The sequence below is a fragment of the Paroedura picta genome, chromosome 7, assembly GCF_049243985.1.
Source record: "Paroedura picta isolate Pp20150507F chromosome 7, Ppicta_v3.0, whole genome shotgun sequence".
In the NCBI taxonomy this organism is placed as follows: domain Eukaryota; kingdom Metazoa; phylum Chordata; class Lepidosauria; order Squamata; family Gekkonidae; genus Paroedura; species Paroedura picta.
The window spans coordinates 100,304,834-100,321,873 of record NC_135375.1 but is presented as its reverse complement, the minus strand read 5'-3'; the positions used below and the strand labels follow the sequence as shown (position 1 = coordinate 100,321,873).

The 17,040-nt window shown below is 43.6% G+C and overlaps 1 protein-coding gene across 1 annotated transcript; it reads right to left on the bottom strand.

Annotated features, from left to right (window-relative positions):
• Window positions 1-618: 618 nt before the first annotated feature.
• On the bottom strand, window positions 619-16,863 carry SARAF (store-operated calcium entry associated regulatory factor). Its single transcript, XM_077345691.1, has 6 exons — window positions 16,633-16,863; window positions 13,573-13,751; window positions 11,811-12,195; window positions 10,385-10,484; window positions 2,879-2,994; window positions 619-2,519 (listed from the first exon to the last, which is right to left on the bottom strand). The coding sequence occupies exons 1-6, from the start codon at window positions 16,718-16,720 to the stop codon at window positions 2,494-2,496; spliced, it is 894 nt and encodes a 297-aa protein (XP_077201806.1). The 5' UTR covers window positions 16,721-16,863; the 3' UTR covers window positions 619-2,493.
• Between the last annotated feature and the right edge of the window lie 177 nt (window positions 16,864-17,040).

Below are 17,040 nucleotides of genomic sequence, written 5' to 3'. Positions count from 1 at the left end.
TTTCACTCAGAAAATGGCAACCTATGTTTCCTCGGTTGTCCACTGCCAGAGTGCCATGCCAGGGGGCCATCCCTTGGCAGCAGTGCAACAAAGAGGTAATCTATTCTAGCCCACAGCCAAGCCTGATATCCAGTTCTAAGACAACAGCTGTATTTCAGGGAGCAGATCTTAGATCTTCTTCATGCAGAACCCTGTTGAGCTCATCTGTCAATAGACATGGTAGGGGTGGAGGACTAGATAGTAAATAGCATTCCCTCCTCTGTTGTCCATGGATGGATGGCTTTATGGGGCTAACTGCAGATATGTTCCCTCACCCAGCTCAGAATCCCCAAGGAATCAATCAAAAACATTAACAAGTTTTAAAGTACATATGAATATGTAGATGCACAAGTGGAAGGGGGGGAGGTGTCAGTGAGGGAATGCCAAACAAAACAGAAAAGCCTTGGCCAGTGGGATAATAAAAAGTGATAGAAAGAGACACATTAATCTCTGGTGAGGGAATTCCATCGCTATGGTGCCACAACCAAGAAGGCCCTTTCTTAGGATGCCACTCATTAGTCCTCACCAACTTGTTAAGTCACAAATCACGTTCACTTAAAACTCATCTGTGACACAGACGAGAAGACACAACATGAGTTTATTTTAGAATGTTTCTAATGCAGACCTTTTGTTTATTTCCAGGCTGGGGAGACAAAGAAAACAACACAGCATCTACATTTTTTTAAACGTTCAACAGGGTTAAAATTGGGACAGTTCTACTCAAAGGAGCTGGTAACTAAAATTGTCTGATACACAACAGGACCAAAGGCCAGGGGATGCACACACAGAAAAAGTAGTCCAGCTCATGCTACGTAAGTCACATCCTTTGTATCCAGTCAAGAAGGAAGGATCCGTGCAGGTAGGTAGTCTTCTGCCCGAGCAGCTGATATGGAAATCTGTATGGACGCCCGCAACACAGTGCTCACTCAAGCCCCCCTGAACTGGCTGGAGGATGCCACAAATTGTAAAGTCTCATTAGCTGCCTGTGGCACAAACTAGATCAAGCCTTCCTGATGACTCAATCCCTTCCAGATCAAATAGCAGCTGCTACAGCCCACAAGTTGAGGAAAGCGCTGTTCTTGGGTGGGAAGAGCCTTGCCAAAATGAGGCTCTCTGAGTACATCAGTGAAGGGCTCCTTGTGCAAGCAGAAAGCTTCTTTGCTACCAGGACAGACTTGCAGAATCCAGCCCCTTAATAGCAGGGGTGGCCAAACTGTGGCTCTCCAGATGGCCATGAACTACAATTCCCATACTGGTAAGGGCTCATGGGAATTGTAGTCCATAACATCTGGAGAGTCACAGGTTGGCCACCCCAATAGAGGTTTATTCAAATACAAATGTTGTTGATTTTCTACTGCTGCAACTGATAAATATCTTTCTGTGAAGGTGGGTAGCCACTGTTGGTTTTCAGTAGAAGAGCAAGATTCAAGTCCTGTCGCACTTAAAAGACTAACAAGATTTCCAGGTCGCAATCTTTTGAGAGTCAAAGCTCCCTTGGTCAAACACTGTCAGGTATCTGATGAAGGGAGCTTTGAGTCTCAAAGGTGTGTAGCTTGAAAATCTCATCAGTCTTTTAGGTGCAATGGGATTTGAACTGTACTCTGTTTTTCTTTGAAAATGAATAAGTTTTCCTTCCATGATTATTACAAGAGCACAAATCATGATCCAAAAAAAGACTCTTCAGCAGTTTGCATGCATACATCTCAAACCCATTCTCCGTTAAAAGCGTTAGAAGACATCACAGATGTTGCCCCTACCATCGGAACTGACTGAAAGGCAGCACAGGATCAGAGGGCAGAACTGAAGGGTGTTGTTTGGCCAGCACTACCCCGTGTCCATTAGTGGAGGAGGGGAGACTACTTCCAGCCCCCACTTTGTTCCTCATGCTCTTCCCAAGTGTATCTATCCCCAGGGGCACAATCTGAGGGAGGTCTGGAAGCCACAGCAGGTAAGAGGGAGGTGAGAGTCCCACTCCACTAGCTTCACTGTGCCTCTTCCTGGGTCAGATCCAAAGTATAACCAACATCCCAAAGTCCTACCACACAAGCCTCGGTTAGAGGGCCACGGACTGTAACCCTGCAGGCCTTTGCTGAAGAAACACATGGGATGCCAAGCCAAGGACAGAGACAACTTGAACTCAACTACAGTTTACTCAGATTCAAGTCCCGCTGCTTTCAACAGGATTTACGTACGATGGTAAGAAAAGAATTGCAGTCTTATTTTCAGAAGGATTTCTTCATTATTCTACATTTCTACTTTGCCTTTTCCAAACACTTATCCAACACACCATAGGCTTAAACTTCAGACCTGACAGCATATTTATACAAAAGGCTGACACAGGAATATGTACAACTCCATCCAGAAATGGACTCTTACAAGCGACCCAACAAGCAAGCTTCAAAATGGCTGGAACGTTGCTTTTATTCAATTGCTCAGGCAGGTGAGGAGACAAACTCATCTCCTTTTGGTGCCTCCATAACCTACAGAGTAAGGAAAGAGAGAATTATCAGAGTGGCCATTACAAAATTAGTGGCATTTAATCTGACTTGATCTGGAGGTGCTCAAATATATCAAGCAAGAGCTGGAAGACCACAACACTTACAAATCAGTTTACATTTCTCAATAGCCTGGTAACTTTATGTTCATTAAATGGTGTGCCTAATTTTTGTGCACACATAGGCCCCAATCCAGAGACTGTTAATTGTATCTAACAAAATCCATGGCATGTTGACTGTTAAGTAACTCAAGCTTCCCTGACATCAATTTTGGAAGGAGACTAAGGGTGCTCTGTTTCTTAATAGGCAGCAGGAAAATGAAGGCAAAGCAGCTTCAATCTTACCAGAAGTGGACTTTGTCCCTGAGCTTGGGGATGCAAAGCCATATGAAGGACCAAATGAAGGAGGTGGAGCACTTGGAGTAGTCCACGTATTGTAGTACGGAGAATACGAAGGAGACCTGGGCAGAGGAGATGGTTTAAAGAATTTTAGTGACCATTGCCAGGAATACTTTTTTCCAACAGCTACCAATGTAAAGATTAAAGAATCAAGTAATGTTGGACCTATGAATGTAGAGAGACTATAGAGGTCAGTGGGGCGTAAAATTACATACAGTAGAGTTGCACTATCTGGTCAGTTAAATCTTAGGTGTCCCCAACCATTTTCAAAAGGCATTAAGCATATCTTGACATTTGAGAAATATGTTGTGATTTTGTTTCTTTTCCAAGTCACTGGTGGTGGTGGTGGTGGAGGAAGAGGAGAAGAAAAAGAAGAAAAGTTGGTTATGTGCCGCTTTTTTCTCTACCCAAAGGAGTCTCAAAGCGGCTTACAGTTGCCTTCCCTTTCCTCTCCCCACAACAGACACCCTGTGAGGTAGGTGAGTCTGAGAGAACCCTGATATTACTGAAGAAGAAGAGTTGCTTCTTATATGCTGCTTTTCTCTTCCTGAAGGAGTCTCAAAGTGGCTTACATTCACCTTCCCTTTCCTCTCTCCACAACAGACACCCTGTGAGGTGGGTGAGGCTGAGAGGCCTGATATTACTGCTCAGTCAGAACAGCCTTATCAGTGCTGTGGGGAGTCCAAGATCACCCAACTGACTGCATGTGAAGGAGGAGCGGGGAATGAAACCCAGCTCGCCAGATTAGAAGTCCACACTCCTAACCACTACACCAAGCCGATGACAAGCATATTGCGGCGAACCAAAATACCTTGCAATGGAACAGCAAGAAGTTTCACCCGCACTGCAGTTCAGTTACTCAACTTCTTAGAAAATATAGCTTATAGCTTAGTATATATATTATCTACAATACTTAAGAGCTCCCTGCTAGCTGGAAGAATTTGCAGATATAGTGTAACACTAATCCTGAGGCTCCAAATCAGCATAAACTAACAAATTAGCATTCAGTATATAAATTAAAACACAAGATTGTGGTTGCCATAACTTTCATGTAAATGAATAGCCATATTAGGCAATCATTAATCCCTTAAAATCAAGCAAAGTTTTGGCAGGCTGAATCTTGTGGAAAGATGTGTGCACACACACAAAAAGGGAGTAATTATTGCTGACTCCTCCCTCCCATGGCAGTCCTCCAATTCCCCATCATGCCACTTCATGGGGAAGTCCTCTGTCCTTCTCCCACTGCAGGGGAAACGCCCCCCCATGTTATTCCAGGGTGATGGCGGAAGTCACACTTTCATGTACCAAATCCAACTCAATTACTCTCCATTGGCCAGAGTTGCCTGGACAAGTAAGTGTGGATATTTTCACAATGCAATGTCATTCAAAATGTTAGATAACTATAATGGAAGCCAGGTAAGATATATTGACACGAATTCAGGTTATGTTGAGATGGTTGCACAATTTAATCATATGCTCAGACTCCGGTTAAGGTGGCCTTCGCTTAAAATGCGTACGAAGAAATGTCAGCTGTGTGCTGGCTAACTAACATGCCCCCCCCTACAGAAAGGATACCAAGCTTCACAGTTGTCACATCCTCACATAATGGCAGGCAAAGATCAAAATCAATGGAACCATTTTGTGCCTGTAAGAGGACTCGGTTAGTACACAGGGAATTAATTATTTAGTTCTGACATCACATCTTTTGGTCTTCTTCCAAGATGACCTCTTGGGAAAAACCCTTGATAGGCTTCTTGGCTAAACCTCATTCATGCTTACTAAGACAGTTCTCATAACAGCTTCTCTGTGGAAGTCTGCTGCCATTGCTTTAAGACACGGAAATGAGGAGCCACCTGTAGCTCTTCTAGGAACCACTCCCCCATACCCAGCCCATGTTCCCGGAAAGTGAGCAAGGCCATTGCCTGGTAGGCTTGTGGCTGGCAGGTGGTCACAGTGTTGAACTATTTGCTGCCAGAGGGTCTGGAAGACACCTAAGCTGTGAGCTGGCCCTGTGTTATGAAGTGAAGATATCACTCCCTGCCATACCCACAAACTCCACACTCTTATCCTAACACCTGGGCAGCAGCTAGTGAGAGAGGAAGCTGGCTGCAGAGAAGAGAGAAGGACACCATCATGGAATTTCCAGGGCTAGAAAAAGAGCAAGCTGGCAGTGGTGGGGTGGTAGTTTTATTCCCCTTCCTCCACAGCCATCCTATTCTCCCTCTGGACACCTGAGCAATCTCACACTCCTACCTGAGCTGCTGTGCTTCAAGCTGAGAAGGCAGGGAGGAAAGCCCTTCTCCTCCCCTCAAAGACACAGGGCCTAGATAAAGGGCAGCCCAGCACATTCAGAAGTAATCTTAATCTGGTCCTTTAAAAGATTATACTGGCACCATATTTTTGCACCCATTTTAATTTTTTTTTTAATGGGGGCTTTTAACTGGACATCTGTAACCCACCATGAGCCTGCTTGGGAGTGGCGGGTAACAAATTAAATAATAATAATATTAATTATTACTATAATTTATTCATGTGCTTGTAGTCATGAGTCTCTTGGCTGATGATAAATGGGAATACGGTTCTGCAGACCCGACCTGGATGGCCCAGGCTATTTCAGAAGCTAAGTGGGAATGGTCCCAGATAGTATTTGAGTGGGAGACCACCAAAAAATTTCTGTGCGGAGGCAGGCAATGGCAAACCCACCTCTGAATGTCTCAGAAATCCTACGGGGACACCATAAATCAGCTGTGACTTGACAGCACTTTCAATCAGCAAATGAGCCACAGAGCAAGTACCACTGAATTAGACTACAAAGATATCATCATTTTCTTTTAACTTGAAACCTGGAAAGTATCTCTCAGGTCCTTGAAATTATTAAGGCTTTGTTGCTGATCTGAAGTTATCAGACATGTGTCTGGGGTCCACTATGATGCATCATTTGTTTTTTTAAAATCTAGCATTTGTATACCCAGCATGCCCGAGAAAGCCACATGGGGAAGGCCATTTTATACAAAGCCCCTTTTCACTCAAAAGAGAAAAGAAAGACAGGGGGCCATAGCAGAAACAGACATCAGCTTGGATCCACCAGAATGCTTCCACAGGCAGAAGGATTTCCAGTGGGGTTGCCAACTTTGGTTGGAGAAATTTCTGGAAACTCTGGGGCAGTGTCTGGTGAGGGTGGAATTCGGGGAGAGGGGGGATTCAGCTGCCACACAGCCTGCCTTACAAACCTGCCATTTCCTCCAGGGGAACTGATCTCTGATCTGGAGATCAGTTGTAATTCGGGGGGGGGGGGGGCTTCAGGCCCTACCTGGAAATTGGCAACCCCAATTTGTAGGGCAGCTTCCTCACATTCCCCCCCCTTCCTGTCACTCTTGTTCCATGAGACACATTTGAATATCAATTACTGTGCTGACCAGCACCTGAAACTGTGGTTCTGCTGAACAGCCAATACAATTCAATAGTCTAAAATACCACTACCAAATTGACTATCATTAATGCACACATCACGATTAAAGACAACAATATCCAGATTTGTTGCATTCCTGAATGTCCTCCTGGAAAAAAATGATTATAAAAAAATGAGTTAATACAGCAAGAACTTGGGAGGGGGCTGTCGCCTGCACAGAACACTGAAGGAAACCATTCAACCTGTTTCTCCATGGAATGGCTCTGGGAATTGATCTGGTCCCTTGCAGGGTAATTACCTGAGGCAAAACACCAATAGGTGCCTGGAGATAAACCACAGCATCCCAAGGAAGCATACTTTATTAACAAGCCTTCTAATATTACAAGCATATTCAGTACGCCATTAAAAAAGAATCGCACAAGCCGGAAAATATGGACAGTATAAATCAAACGTGTCTCCAAAAATTAAGTGCTATGCAAGAAGAAATTAAGAGGCAGTCCCCATGCAGGGGGCTGATGATCTCAAGAATAAGATTCCAGATTAAGAAGCCTTGACTGGAAGGTAGCTAAAGATGTCGTCCTGAGAGGGTGGCAGGGCATCTGCTCTGCTATCTCTGAAGCCTGACAGGGGTCAATTGTGCAAGCAATTGGCAGAAAAGAGGAGGGGTACGCAAACCCCACCTCACCTTTCTACCCAGGAAGTTCTTGGGGCCGTCTCCAATCCTTTAGGGAGTATATCTCCCTGGATTATAGGCTGTCAGCGTTCCAGGTCCAGAGGACGACTGCCATTTTCTACCTCGGACTTTCCTTTCTTTCTTTAATCTTAAAGTATCTGCTTCAACCCTACATGATGATTTACCACAAATGAACGCTTTGAACTGAGGGGAGGACATCGGCTGAGTTCCAAAACATCATTTACTGCAAGTATCTCTCGTTTTTTTTTTCTTCGTCTTTCTTCCTGCATCAAAGCCCTTTGTTTCCCCCCTCCTCTTACTCTGCTCTGCCTGAAGCCACCTCGTTAAGAGGCAGGCTAATTCTCCTAACTAAGCAGAAGAAGGACTCAAATCAACTCGAATTAATTGGCAAAAGCTCTTATTGTAATTGTTTTGGTTTTCGAAGATAAGAAGATAAGAGCTGTGAATGGGAAAATCTCACGAGAACTCTGTGCCTTAACTGACTTTAATACGTCACATGCCTGTGCCGGAACATTAGAGGATAAAACAGAGGACCTCTACTGGCCACTTGTAAAATTGTTTGAGGCCGGGTTTTTTTAAAGTCAAAATCATGTCTATGTTAAAAAGATTGGCTCATCTAATAGAGATACAAACCCAAGATTACAAAGTATTCTTAGATGGATTGATCAAAAATATCTCCAAGGAGATTCAATATGGCAAGGAAGAAGTCTTCAATAGGAATGATGGATTAATAACAGTGACTGATGACAGCTTTAAACAAGGTGGAAAACCAACAGCAGAAGAGAAATCTGAAATTCATATCTTCAAGGAGATCCAAGATGCCAAGGAAGACGTCTTAACAGGAATAATGGATCAATAACAGTGGCTGATGACAACTCTAAACAAGGTGGAAAACCAACAGTAGAAGAGAAATCTGAAATTCTGGAGACGGAAAATGGGATGCCGGAGTTCGGCAGCCCAGATAAGGACACCCTTTTTAAAAAGACATACAGCCATCTCAAAGCAACAGTGTACAAAAATCAATCAAAAGAAATATGGATCTGCAGTGAAAGTAACCGATTTAAAGGATCTCTCTGGGGAAAAAATTGTATTGATACTGGAGTCCAGGAGGTGCAACGGCCTCAAGATTTATCGATGCATACTCTGCGGGAAAGAGTACAACTGCACTTTCTACGCCAATGGCCTATGGGACAGAATATAATTTTACGGGAACGACAAGATGTAGCAAGCCTCGAGATGAGACCCCCTTAAGAAGACCGAAAGCTCATATTGTTTTATGTTTAATGTTATACTGTATTCTATATTTCCATTTTTATGAAAAAGGGGAAGCAGTGTCTCTTTCTCTCTTGTTTTTTTTGTCTCTTTTCTTTTGTAGGCATATAGGTAATATAATCATTAGTGCTGAAAATGTAAAATGGGGTTCTCCCCCCTTATTTTTTCTTTCTTCTATTAGTGTATTGTCCTAGGACTAAAGCCTACACTGACTTGTAGAAAATGTTTAATGTTAAGCTTTCAACTTAAATCTGAAAATATATCTGTTAGGATGGTTCTTAGAATGGGTCAAGCATAAATTGTTTTGTAGATGTATCAGAACCAAGGATAAGGAGAAGCTATAGAAGACTGAAAGCTTATATTGTTTTATGTTTAATGTTAAGCATTTAATCTAAACCTGGAAATCTTATTATTCTCTGTATTAACAACATATACTGTATTCTACATTGCTACTTTTATGAAAAAGGGGAAGCAGTGCCTTTTTTCTCTCTTGTTTCTTTTTCTTAGTAGGCATATAGGTAATATAATTGTTAGCGTTGGAAATATAAAATGGGGCTTTCCCCCCTTATTATTTTTTTTTATTATTGGTGTATTGTTATAGGGCCAAAGCCCATATTGATCTGTAGAAAATGCAAAGCTCTCAACTTATACTTGTCAGGATGGCTCTTAGAATGGGTCAAGTATAAATGGTTTGTAGATGTATCTGTATTAAGGATAAGGAGAAATTATGAAATCCTTTTGTAATTTTTTTTCTTTGTACATCTTTAAGGCAAAGCCCTACTTTCCTCTCCCTTCATCAGGGTATTGATACAGGGCCAAAACTCATACTGTGCTATAAGAAATGTTTAATGTTAAGCATCTAACTCAAACCTAGAAATATCTGCTAGGATAGCTCTTAGATTGTATCAAGCAGTTAATGTGAGGTCTACGATCTCTCAAGTAAGTTGACTAATAATAACTTTTCTTTTGTATATCTAAACAGGCCTTTTTTTTTTTTAAATGTAGTGGAAATGTGGACGGCTCTTAGACTCATGGCTCTTAGAGTTTTGGGCAAAAGTTTATATCACTGTGGAGTCAATGTGGGGTCGTATATTCTCAAATGATGATTATATTTCTATCTTTATGAAAATAAAAAAAATCATTATATAAAAAAAAAAAAAAGAATAAGATTCCAAAAATATATTGGAGGTGAGACGAATCAGCTGAAAGAATACGACCACGCAGGGGGTTCAATATATTCAGCAATGAAAGCACAAAGAGGAAGAAATCTGGGTTCCAAAATGCAAAGGGAATCACTGCGGAGAAATCCGAGAGAGAAAATAAAGAAGCTGTGGCAGGAATACATTTGAAATTAAGAACCAGGCTCTTAAACGGAATGTGAATAGGCAGCCAATGAAATAAAAGATTAAAGCTGAGAAACATGACCATATCTACATGCAAATTAAAAAAAAATGGCTGTGTAGTAGTACATGAAAAGACCAAGTAAAAACACATTACAGTAATTCAGAATGGAACTTCCAGCAACCAGAGATGAGGAAATCCTTACATAGCAAATACATTCTACTGTAATAAACTGTAGTGTCAAATTTGAAACTGCTAACGCCATCCCTTGGAAGCTTCAGCTTTAACACTGCAGCAGGGATTTCTTCATCTGAATGATGCAAGGCTGTGCAACTGCAAAGCTAAGAGCATCATTCCGTGAAGGGGGTATGTGTCAGGGGAAGCCAAGTTCTGTGACCTCAGGTGGCCGGCATGGCTTCTAAGCAACCAACCACAGGCTTGAAATGCACTTGAGTCAGAAAACCAAACCCTTGGGTTTCATCGAGCATTGTAATACAAGTTTCCAATGGCTGAACCCATGCTTGCAAAACCTCAAGACATCAAACATTAATGGGGGGGATAAACTCTTCTCACAACTCCTGGAATCAATGTACTTTTCTTTCCAAGAGAGCTATCAGTGGTAAATAAAACCCATCTCTCCCACCCCACCCAGCATATTCATCAGGAGATGGAAAAGCCAGCTGCTGACTAAAACACACAGGCACACACTCCCAAGATGGGTAATCATAGTGCTTACCTTCGGTTACCAGCTAGATATCCCAGCAGTCCTCCAGCACCTAATCCGGTCCAGAAACCAGGTCCTGAATTTGAATCAGAGGTGAAACCACTGGCAGCTCCTTCATTCAAATAAGAGTATAAAGAAATATTCCTTGTTATTGGTTTTTTTTAATGATGATGTTTTTTAAATGTCATAATATTCAACACGTTTTCAACTTTCTAGTGCCTCTCCGGTCCCCTCCCCCTTTCTGTGCTGGTTTTTCCCCTATTCCCAATTTCCCTTCTCTGGTGGTCTCAGCCTTTTAAAGGCCTGCTGGAGAACTTCAAGGAAGAGAATGTGCTGGGGAACTACACTATGGGTTGGTAAAGCTTAAAAGGCTCACAGCTGAACGTCTGGACAGCTTACATTGAAGTCACTGTGTGACAAAAACCTCCTGCCTGGGGTGAACGATCTGTGATGTGCAGATAATGTGCAAATCATCACTTGATGTTAGTGAGTGAATGTAAGGATGTGAACCAGCCTGAATGTTTTTAAAGAAAATACTGTACCAGTCTAATAGCCAAATGCAAGAAAAGAGCCCTCCAGTGCTAGTACCTGTTTACCTTTGCAATTTCTGAGCACTGAATTCCAGATGTGTTTAGTCAGAAGCAAACAACTTGAGAACCACTTGCTTCCTGGTTAAGCCTGCACAGGACTGTGACATTAAAGGAATTTATGTCAACACCAAGGGTGCAACCAACCATATCCCCTGTTTCTGCATGCCTTTGCACTTGGCTAACTGTAGACTTGCCAGACGAAAACCAACATCGTTCTGTAGTTCCTCTCTATGTAGGGCCCAGAACCAAATTTCTCTCTTTTTAGTGAGCCTAAATTCTGCTTCAGGCTCTGAGATGCTGCTGTTTCTTCTCTCAGATGTTGAGCCATATGTGTCCTACAGAGTGTTACTCTTTGCTTTAGCAGCCAAGGAAATATGGGCAAGAGCTGCATCTAATAAGGGCAACGCTTGTATTTGACTAGTACTCCCCAGTTAGATTTTTTAAATGTTGAGGTTTGTAATTACAATTTGCTGCATGTGTAAGATTGTAATGGCCTCCAGCCATGGCCGACAAACTTTATTGTATTGTTATCGTATTTAATAGTCAACCCCTGAAAATCACCCATAATTTTTGAGATTGAGATTTAAACTGGTATTAAAAAATGACCATCCTCATTTTCAAATACCGTTCCCAACACTGCTGGCTTAGTCAAAAATACTGAACTAAGCACACAAGGATCGGCCATGGGAAGTACAGACTCCATCAACAGCCTTTACGGGATCTGGGGTCAGCGCAAGAAATGGGAAAACCCAGACCCCACCCAGTCCTCCTACAGTCTGACTGCCAAGCAGATACCACCCTGGCCTTGTCACCAGCTCCCAATTGCCATAAAGTGGCTAGAACCGCACCTGTGAAATTTGATTTAAATCCTGGTGGAGGTGGGTTCTGATGACTCTGCCCGTAGGGTGCTGATGGTCCATCGCCGTATGAGAAGCCATGTTGTGGCCGGTTGTCGCAGAGGAACAGCTTATAAACGCCATACACAAGGACCACAAATAATATTACCAGGACCAATCCAGCCCCAGAAGTTATTGAATCATGAGCAGTGGCAGACTGGTGACTGCCGCCAAAGTAGCTGGTTTTAGACTGCCCGCCTTTGCTTAGCTCCAAAGTGTACTGCAAGCCACACGAGCCCTTTAGCACATAAGGGTCATCCGGGTAGTCATAGCCTTCGCAGCTGACTTCGATTCTTCCAAAGCGATACGAATGATCCATCTGCGCTTTGCACTCCCACTGGAAAAGCAAAATAGTATTTGGAGGTTTTTGTTCTATTCCATATGCGTTGCAAGATAACATTAGAACCCAGGAGTAATTTTAAATTCTGCAACCCAAGTTTGGGTTTTCCAAAAAGAAAATAAAGCAGCGATTAAAACTTGATAGATCTTCCCCTTCTGAGATGAGACTGTACAAGAGATTTGCAACATGTCAATTTTCTATTGACTTTTAATGAGTTTCATGATTTGCAAAGATGCCTTATCTATCAACATCAGTAGGGTGCCTTTACATTGATTCATTACTTTTTTAAATGGCAACAGGACCACTGGCCTCCAAATAACTTTGATGAAGAGTGCAGGCATCTGAACTTCTGCTCAGAAATGTAGGAGCCATCTTAAATTTGACCAAAGACAGCTAACGGCAACGACTCCCTTGCCTGAAAAGTATCACCTTGCCTCTGAGCCAAGAATGACTATGTGCTTTTTATAAGTGCTGTATGTGTGCCCCGACCCCTACAGCAAGACAGACACTAATCACTTCATGAATGACTCAAGCAGAACAAACCAAGTTTTCGTTCAGACCAATCAAGTTTTATTCAAGATGTAAGCTTTCATGTGCCTGCACACTTTCTATGATACAATGAAACAACATTTCCTCAACCATTACATATAGGGAGAGAGAGACTGGGGGTTCTAATTGCCGGGAAGGGTGCAGGCAGAGTAGAAGGGGTCAAGAAGAGCAACCCCCCTTTCTTTCCCCATTCTGAGTTCTTGAGAGAAGTGCCAGAGGGACCAGCAGGCTGGCCAATGGCAAGTTGACAGAGCTAGAAAGGGACAAGCATCACAAAGCCCCTGCACACTCTTCAACTGGGGGCTCCCAAGCCACTGAGAGCCAGTTTGGTGTAATGGTTAAGAGTGGCAGTCTCTAATCTGGAGAAATGAGTTCAATTCCACACTCTTCTTCCACATGCAGCCAGCTGAGGGACCTTGGCCCTGTCACTGACCTAATAGTGCTGTTCTGACCAAGCAGTCCTGTCAGGGCTCTCAGCCTCACCTACCTCACAGGGCATCTGGTTTAGGGAGAGGAAAGGAAGGCAATTGTAAGCTGCTTTGAGACTCCTTTAGGCAGTGAAAAGCAGGGTATAAAAGCCAACTCCTTCTCTTCTTCTAATCATAGTTCTCTCAGAGCTCTCTCAGCCTCACTTACCCCACAGGGTGTCTGTTGTGAAGAAAGGAAGGGAAGGAGATTGTAAACCCCTTTGAGACTCCTTTGGGTTAGTGAAAAGTGGATTATAAAAACCAGCTCTTCTTCTGAGTGAGCATCAGTGGTTTAGAAGCATTTTTATAGCAACTGGCTATTGATCAGATATTTCATAGAAGTTTTAAGTCAACATACCTGTACATCATAGCCATCCCAGCCTTTATTATAACACTGGACAACATCTGGGGTGTATGCTGCACATCCAGCTGTGCCTCCAACGCACTGCAACTGGGGGATTGGAGACGTCCGCCGGGAATTGGTGTATTGGCCAGGGTAGAGCGTCAGGGCTTGAACATCTCGCAACAAGATTCTTTCTGAAAGAACATATTGATATATATAAAGACTTGAGGAACAAGACACCAAAGCTGCAAGTGCAGACGTTAATATAGGGCCTCCAGCACAAAGCTTTAAAAGCTGACAAGAGGTCCCAGAAGAACCACTCCTGTTCTGAGCTTTTGTCTCCCTGTGAAAAAAAATCAGGTATTTATTTAGCAATGTAAAAATATAGCTACAAGGCTGTTCGGTGACTGACAGCATGGAAATAGAATACTTTTAAAAAAGATTTTTATGCAGAACGCCCTGTAAGCAGGTGTAATTAACAGCAACAGCACAAACACTGCCTGGCTAGATCAGAGCTTTGAAAGCTCTTAAAGCAATACCCGGCAATCTCTTGTTCTCTTTCTAGGACATATAGAATTTTGACATATCAGATTTTGATTTTGCCCTTTTCTCCAAGGAGTTCAGGGCAGCATACAACATTTCCCCTTCAATCCCCACAACAAAGTTGACGCAATGCAGTGTCAGGACGCTGGCCTGATACTTTAGGCCAAGGGAGACTGACCCAAGATCATCCAGTGAGCTTCATGACACAGTGAGAGTTTGAACGTGCATGCTAGCTTGACACTAACCATTATACAATCCTGGCAAGGTCGACTGTACCTGAACACAAAAGCTCCATTTAGAATGCAGGCCATTCCATGCTTGAGAATTGAACGCAGCGGAACTTTGTTCAAAGGACTGAGCTACTACCTGTCAAGTCTAACAATATTGATACATAAAGAACTGCCTTGCTGGATCCGATGGTGGCCAATACTGGATTCTTCTTCCAAAAGCAGCTAGACCGGCACCTCATCCCACTGCCACCCTCCCCAGGCATGCTGCTTTGGAACAAGAAGTTTCATTGAACAGAAATTCTTCCTAACATTAAAAACAAACAAACAAACAAACAAAGGCCTGCCAGGATCAGTGACCAAAGTAAAACGGCCTCAGTTTAGTCATTTTAGCTTCTAGGGAGAGTCCAGGTTTCATTTAAACCAGAACCCACTTACTTGTCTTTTTGGTGACCCATAGCATCCATAAAACTCCCCCCCCAACAAATAAAATAAATAAATAAACAAACAAACAAATAAATAAGCTTTCTTCACTGTCCAATTAAGCTGGTAGAACTAGAATTATGCTATATTTAACAGCAACATCAATGATGCTACTACTGGCTATAAAAATCTTCCAAAAACCCTGTGCACACTACCTTGAAGTCCAGGACAGAAGAGAAGCAAAACAGAAATATAATACATCCACTGTGTCATCCTGTTTCCCACAGCGACTAGCCAAAATGTAATTACTTAGAGCTTTTTTAAAGCCCACCTTTCTCCATAACCAGGCTAAATGGAGGTTTCCATCGAAGCTGAAATTGAGACAGATTAAGTATCATCACAAAAAGCTAGTTCTCAGAATGCCCCCAGAAAGCTCAGCGGCAAAGGAAACATTGTGCCATATTCTTTGTGCCCAGCATCTGGCATCCAGGGGCAGATCAAAAGCTAAATTTCCCTGTCTTTATTGGTAGTAACCAATACGCTAGTAATACTACTCAAACAAAAGTACTGGGGTACTTTAAAGACCAGCAAACTTTTATTCCAGCGTAAGATTCCACAGAGTTTCTGCTACTTTATCATATATTCAAGCCCTGTTGGAGCTAGCACAGTTCAGCAGGGCCTGCAAAACAGCTTTTCCACCAAGCATTTGGTTGAGGCCAGTGAACTGACAACATCTGTTGGGCCCTCCAGAACCCTCTCCTACTCAGATGTACCCACCATACATCTCATAGGGCAATCGGGACCTGATCCATCTGCAGGGTTATGGTCAAAACATTAAATATGTTGATTGATGTTATGTTATTGATGACTGATATAGTTACTAAATTATGTTGTATCTGTCATTGGACCTCATGCTATCTGTAAACCAACCTGAGCTGTAAGGGAGGGCGATATAAAAATGTAAGAAAAAATAAAAGGTAAATAAATAAACATACACATTGCTAGTCTTCGCTAAGCAAATGCCCAAGTGGGAGGGGGGGATTACTTTCCTCCCCTTTATTTGCAACAATTTTTATCCACCCCCTCCCTTCCCCCTAAACAGCACCAGGCAGCATCCACAACTCACTCTTCTTCAGCGCGATCCTCACAACAACCCTGCAAGATCAACCAGGCTCAGGAAAAGAGACCGGTCCAAGGTCACCCACAAAATTAGGGTCAGAGTTCAGCATACCTATGCATACTGCCTTTGAACAGCAGGACAACCCTGAGCTAAAATCATCCTCCGATTTCAGTGTCCTTCTCAGACCTGCTCTGCTACTGCTGCCAACAACCCTGTGAGGCAGGCCGGTCTGAGGTCACCCAACAAGCATCTATAGCACGAGCAGGGATTCAAACACCGGTTACCCATTTTCTGACCTAACCACAACACCCCGCTGGCAGGGCTGGTTTCTTCTCCTGAAGTTGTCATACAATCGGGTCCCTGATGGGACCTCAAAGAAACGCTGGCCTCACCCCTGGAAACAGAGGGAAGAGCCATCCTTCAAGGAGCTGCCAACCCTTCACCCCATTTTAAACCAGCTGCGGGCAAACTGAATCCTAAAACGTTTCGTCGCGGGATATCATACTTTATCGATGATGATGATGATCGCCCTGAGCATTTAGGAAGGGCGCGATATTTAAAAGTAAGAATAAAGATGCATTTATTTATTTTATAACGTCGCCTGAAAGGAGCATCCCACAAGGCCGCCCCAAACCTCTCGCTGTCTCTTCAAGGCGATACTAAATAAAAATACTTCTCTCTGTCCAGCATCGACAGGCCGCTTCGCCTCTGCCGCCCGAACTGAAGGGGCCTTCCCCGAGACGGGTCCCTCCTCGGCCTTACCGTGTTGCTGCCAGCCCCACACCGCTGCGCTCCCCGTCAGCACCACCAACAGCGGCAGCCACAGCCGCTTCCGGGACAGCGCCGCCATGACGGCGCCTCAGCTTCAGCCTCAGGCCTGGAAGCGCCTTCGCCTCAGCGTCTATAGCGACGGCGCATGCGTCAACCGCCCTAACGGCTGGATCTTCGCAGCCGATTCTGCCTTCGCGTCTGCTTAGCGACAGAGGGCCGTCGTGTGGTTTTACTTTCTTGTGGTCCCGCCCTTGGGGACCTCAGAGCCAATGAGAGGCGGAGATGGCTCGCAGAACGTGGGAAGAGGAGCGGCCGGGCTGCCTTCCCAGCAATCCAATTGGCTCGTGGCGATCGAGGAGCGGGTGGAACAGAAGGGCCAGTAGCCAATAGGATTGCGAT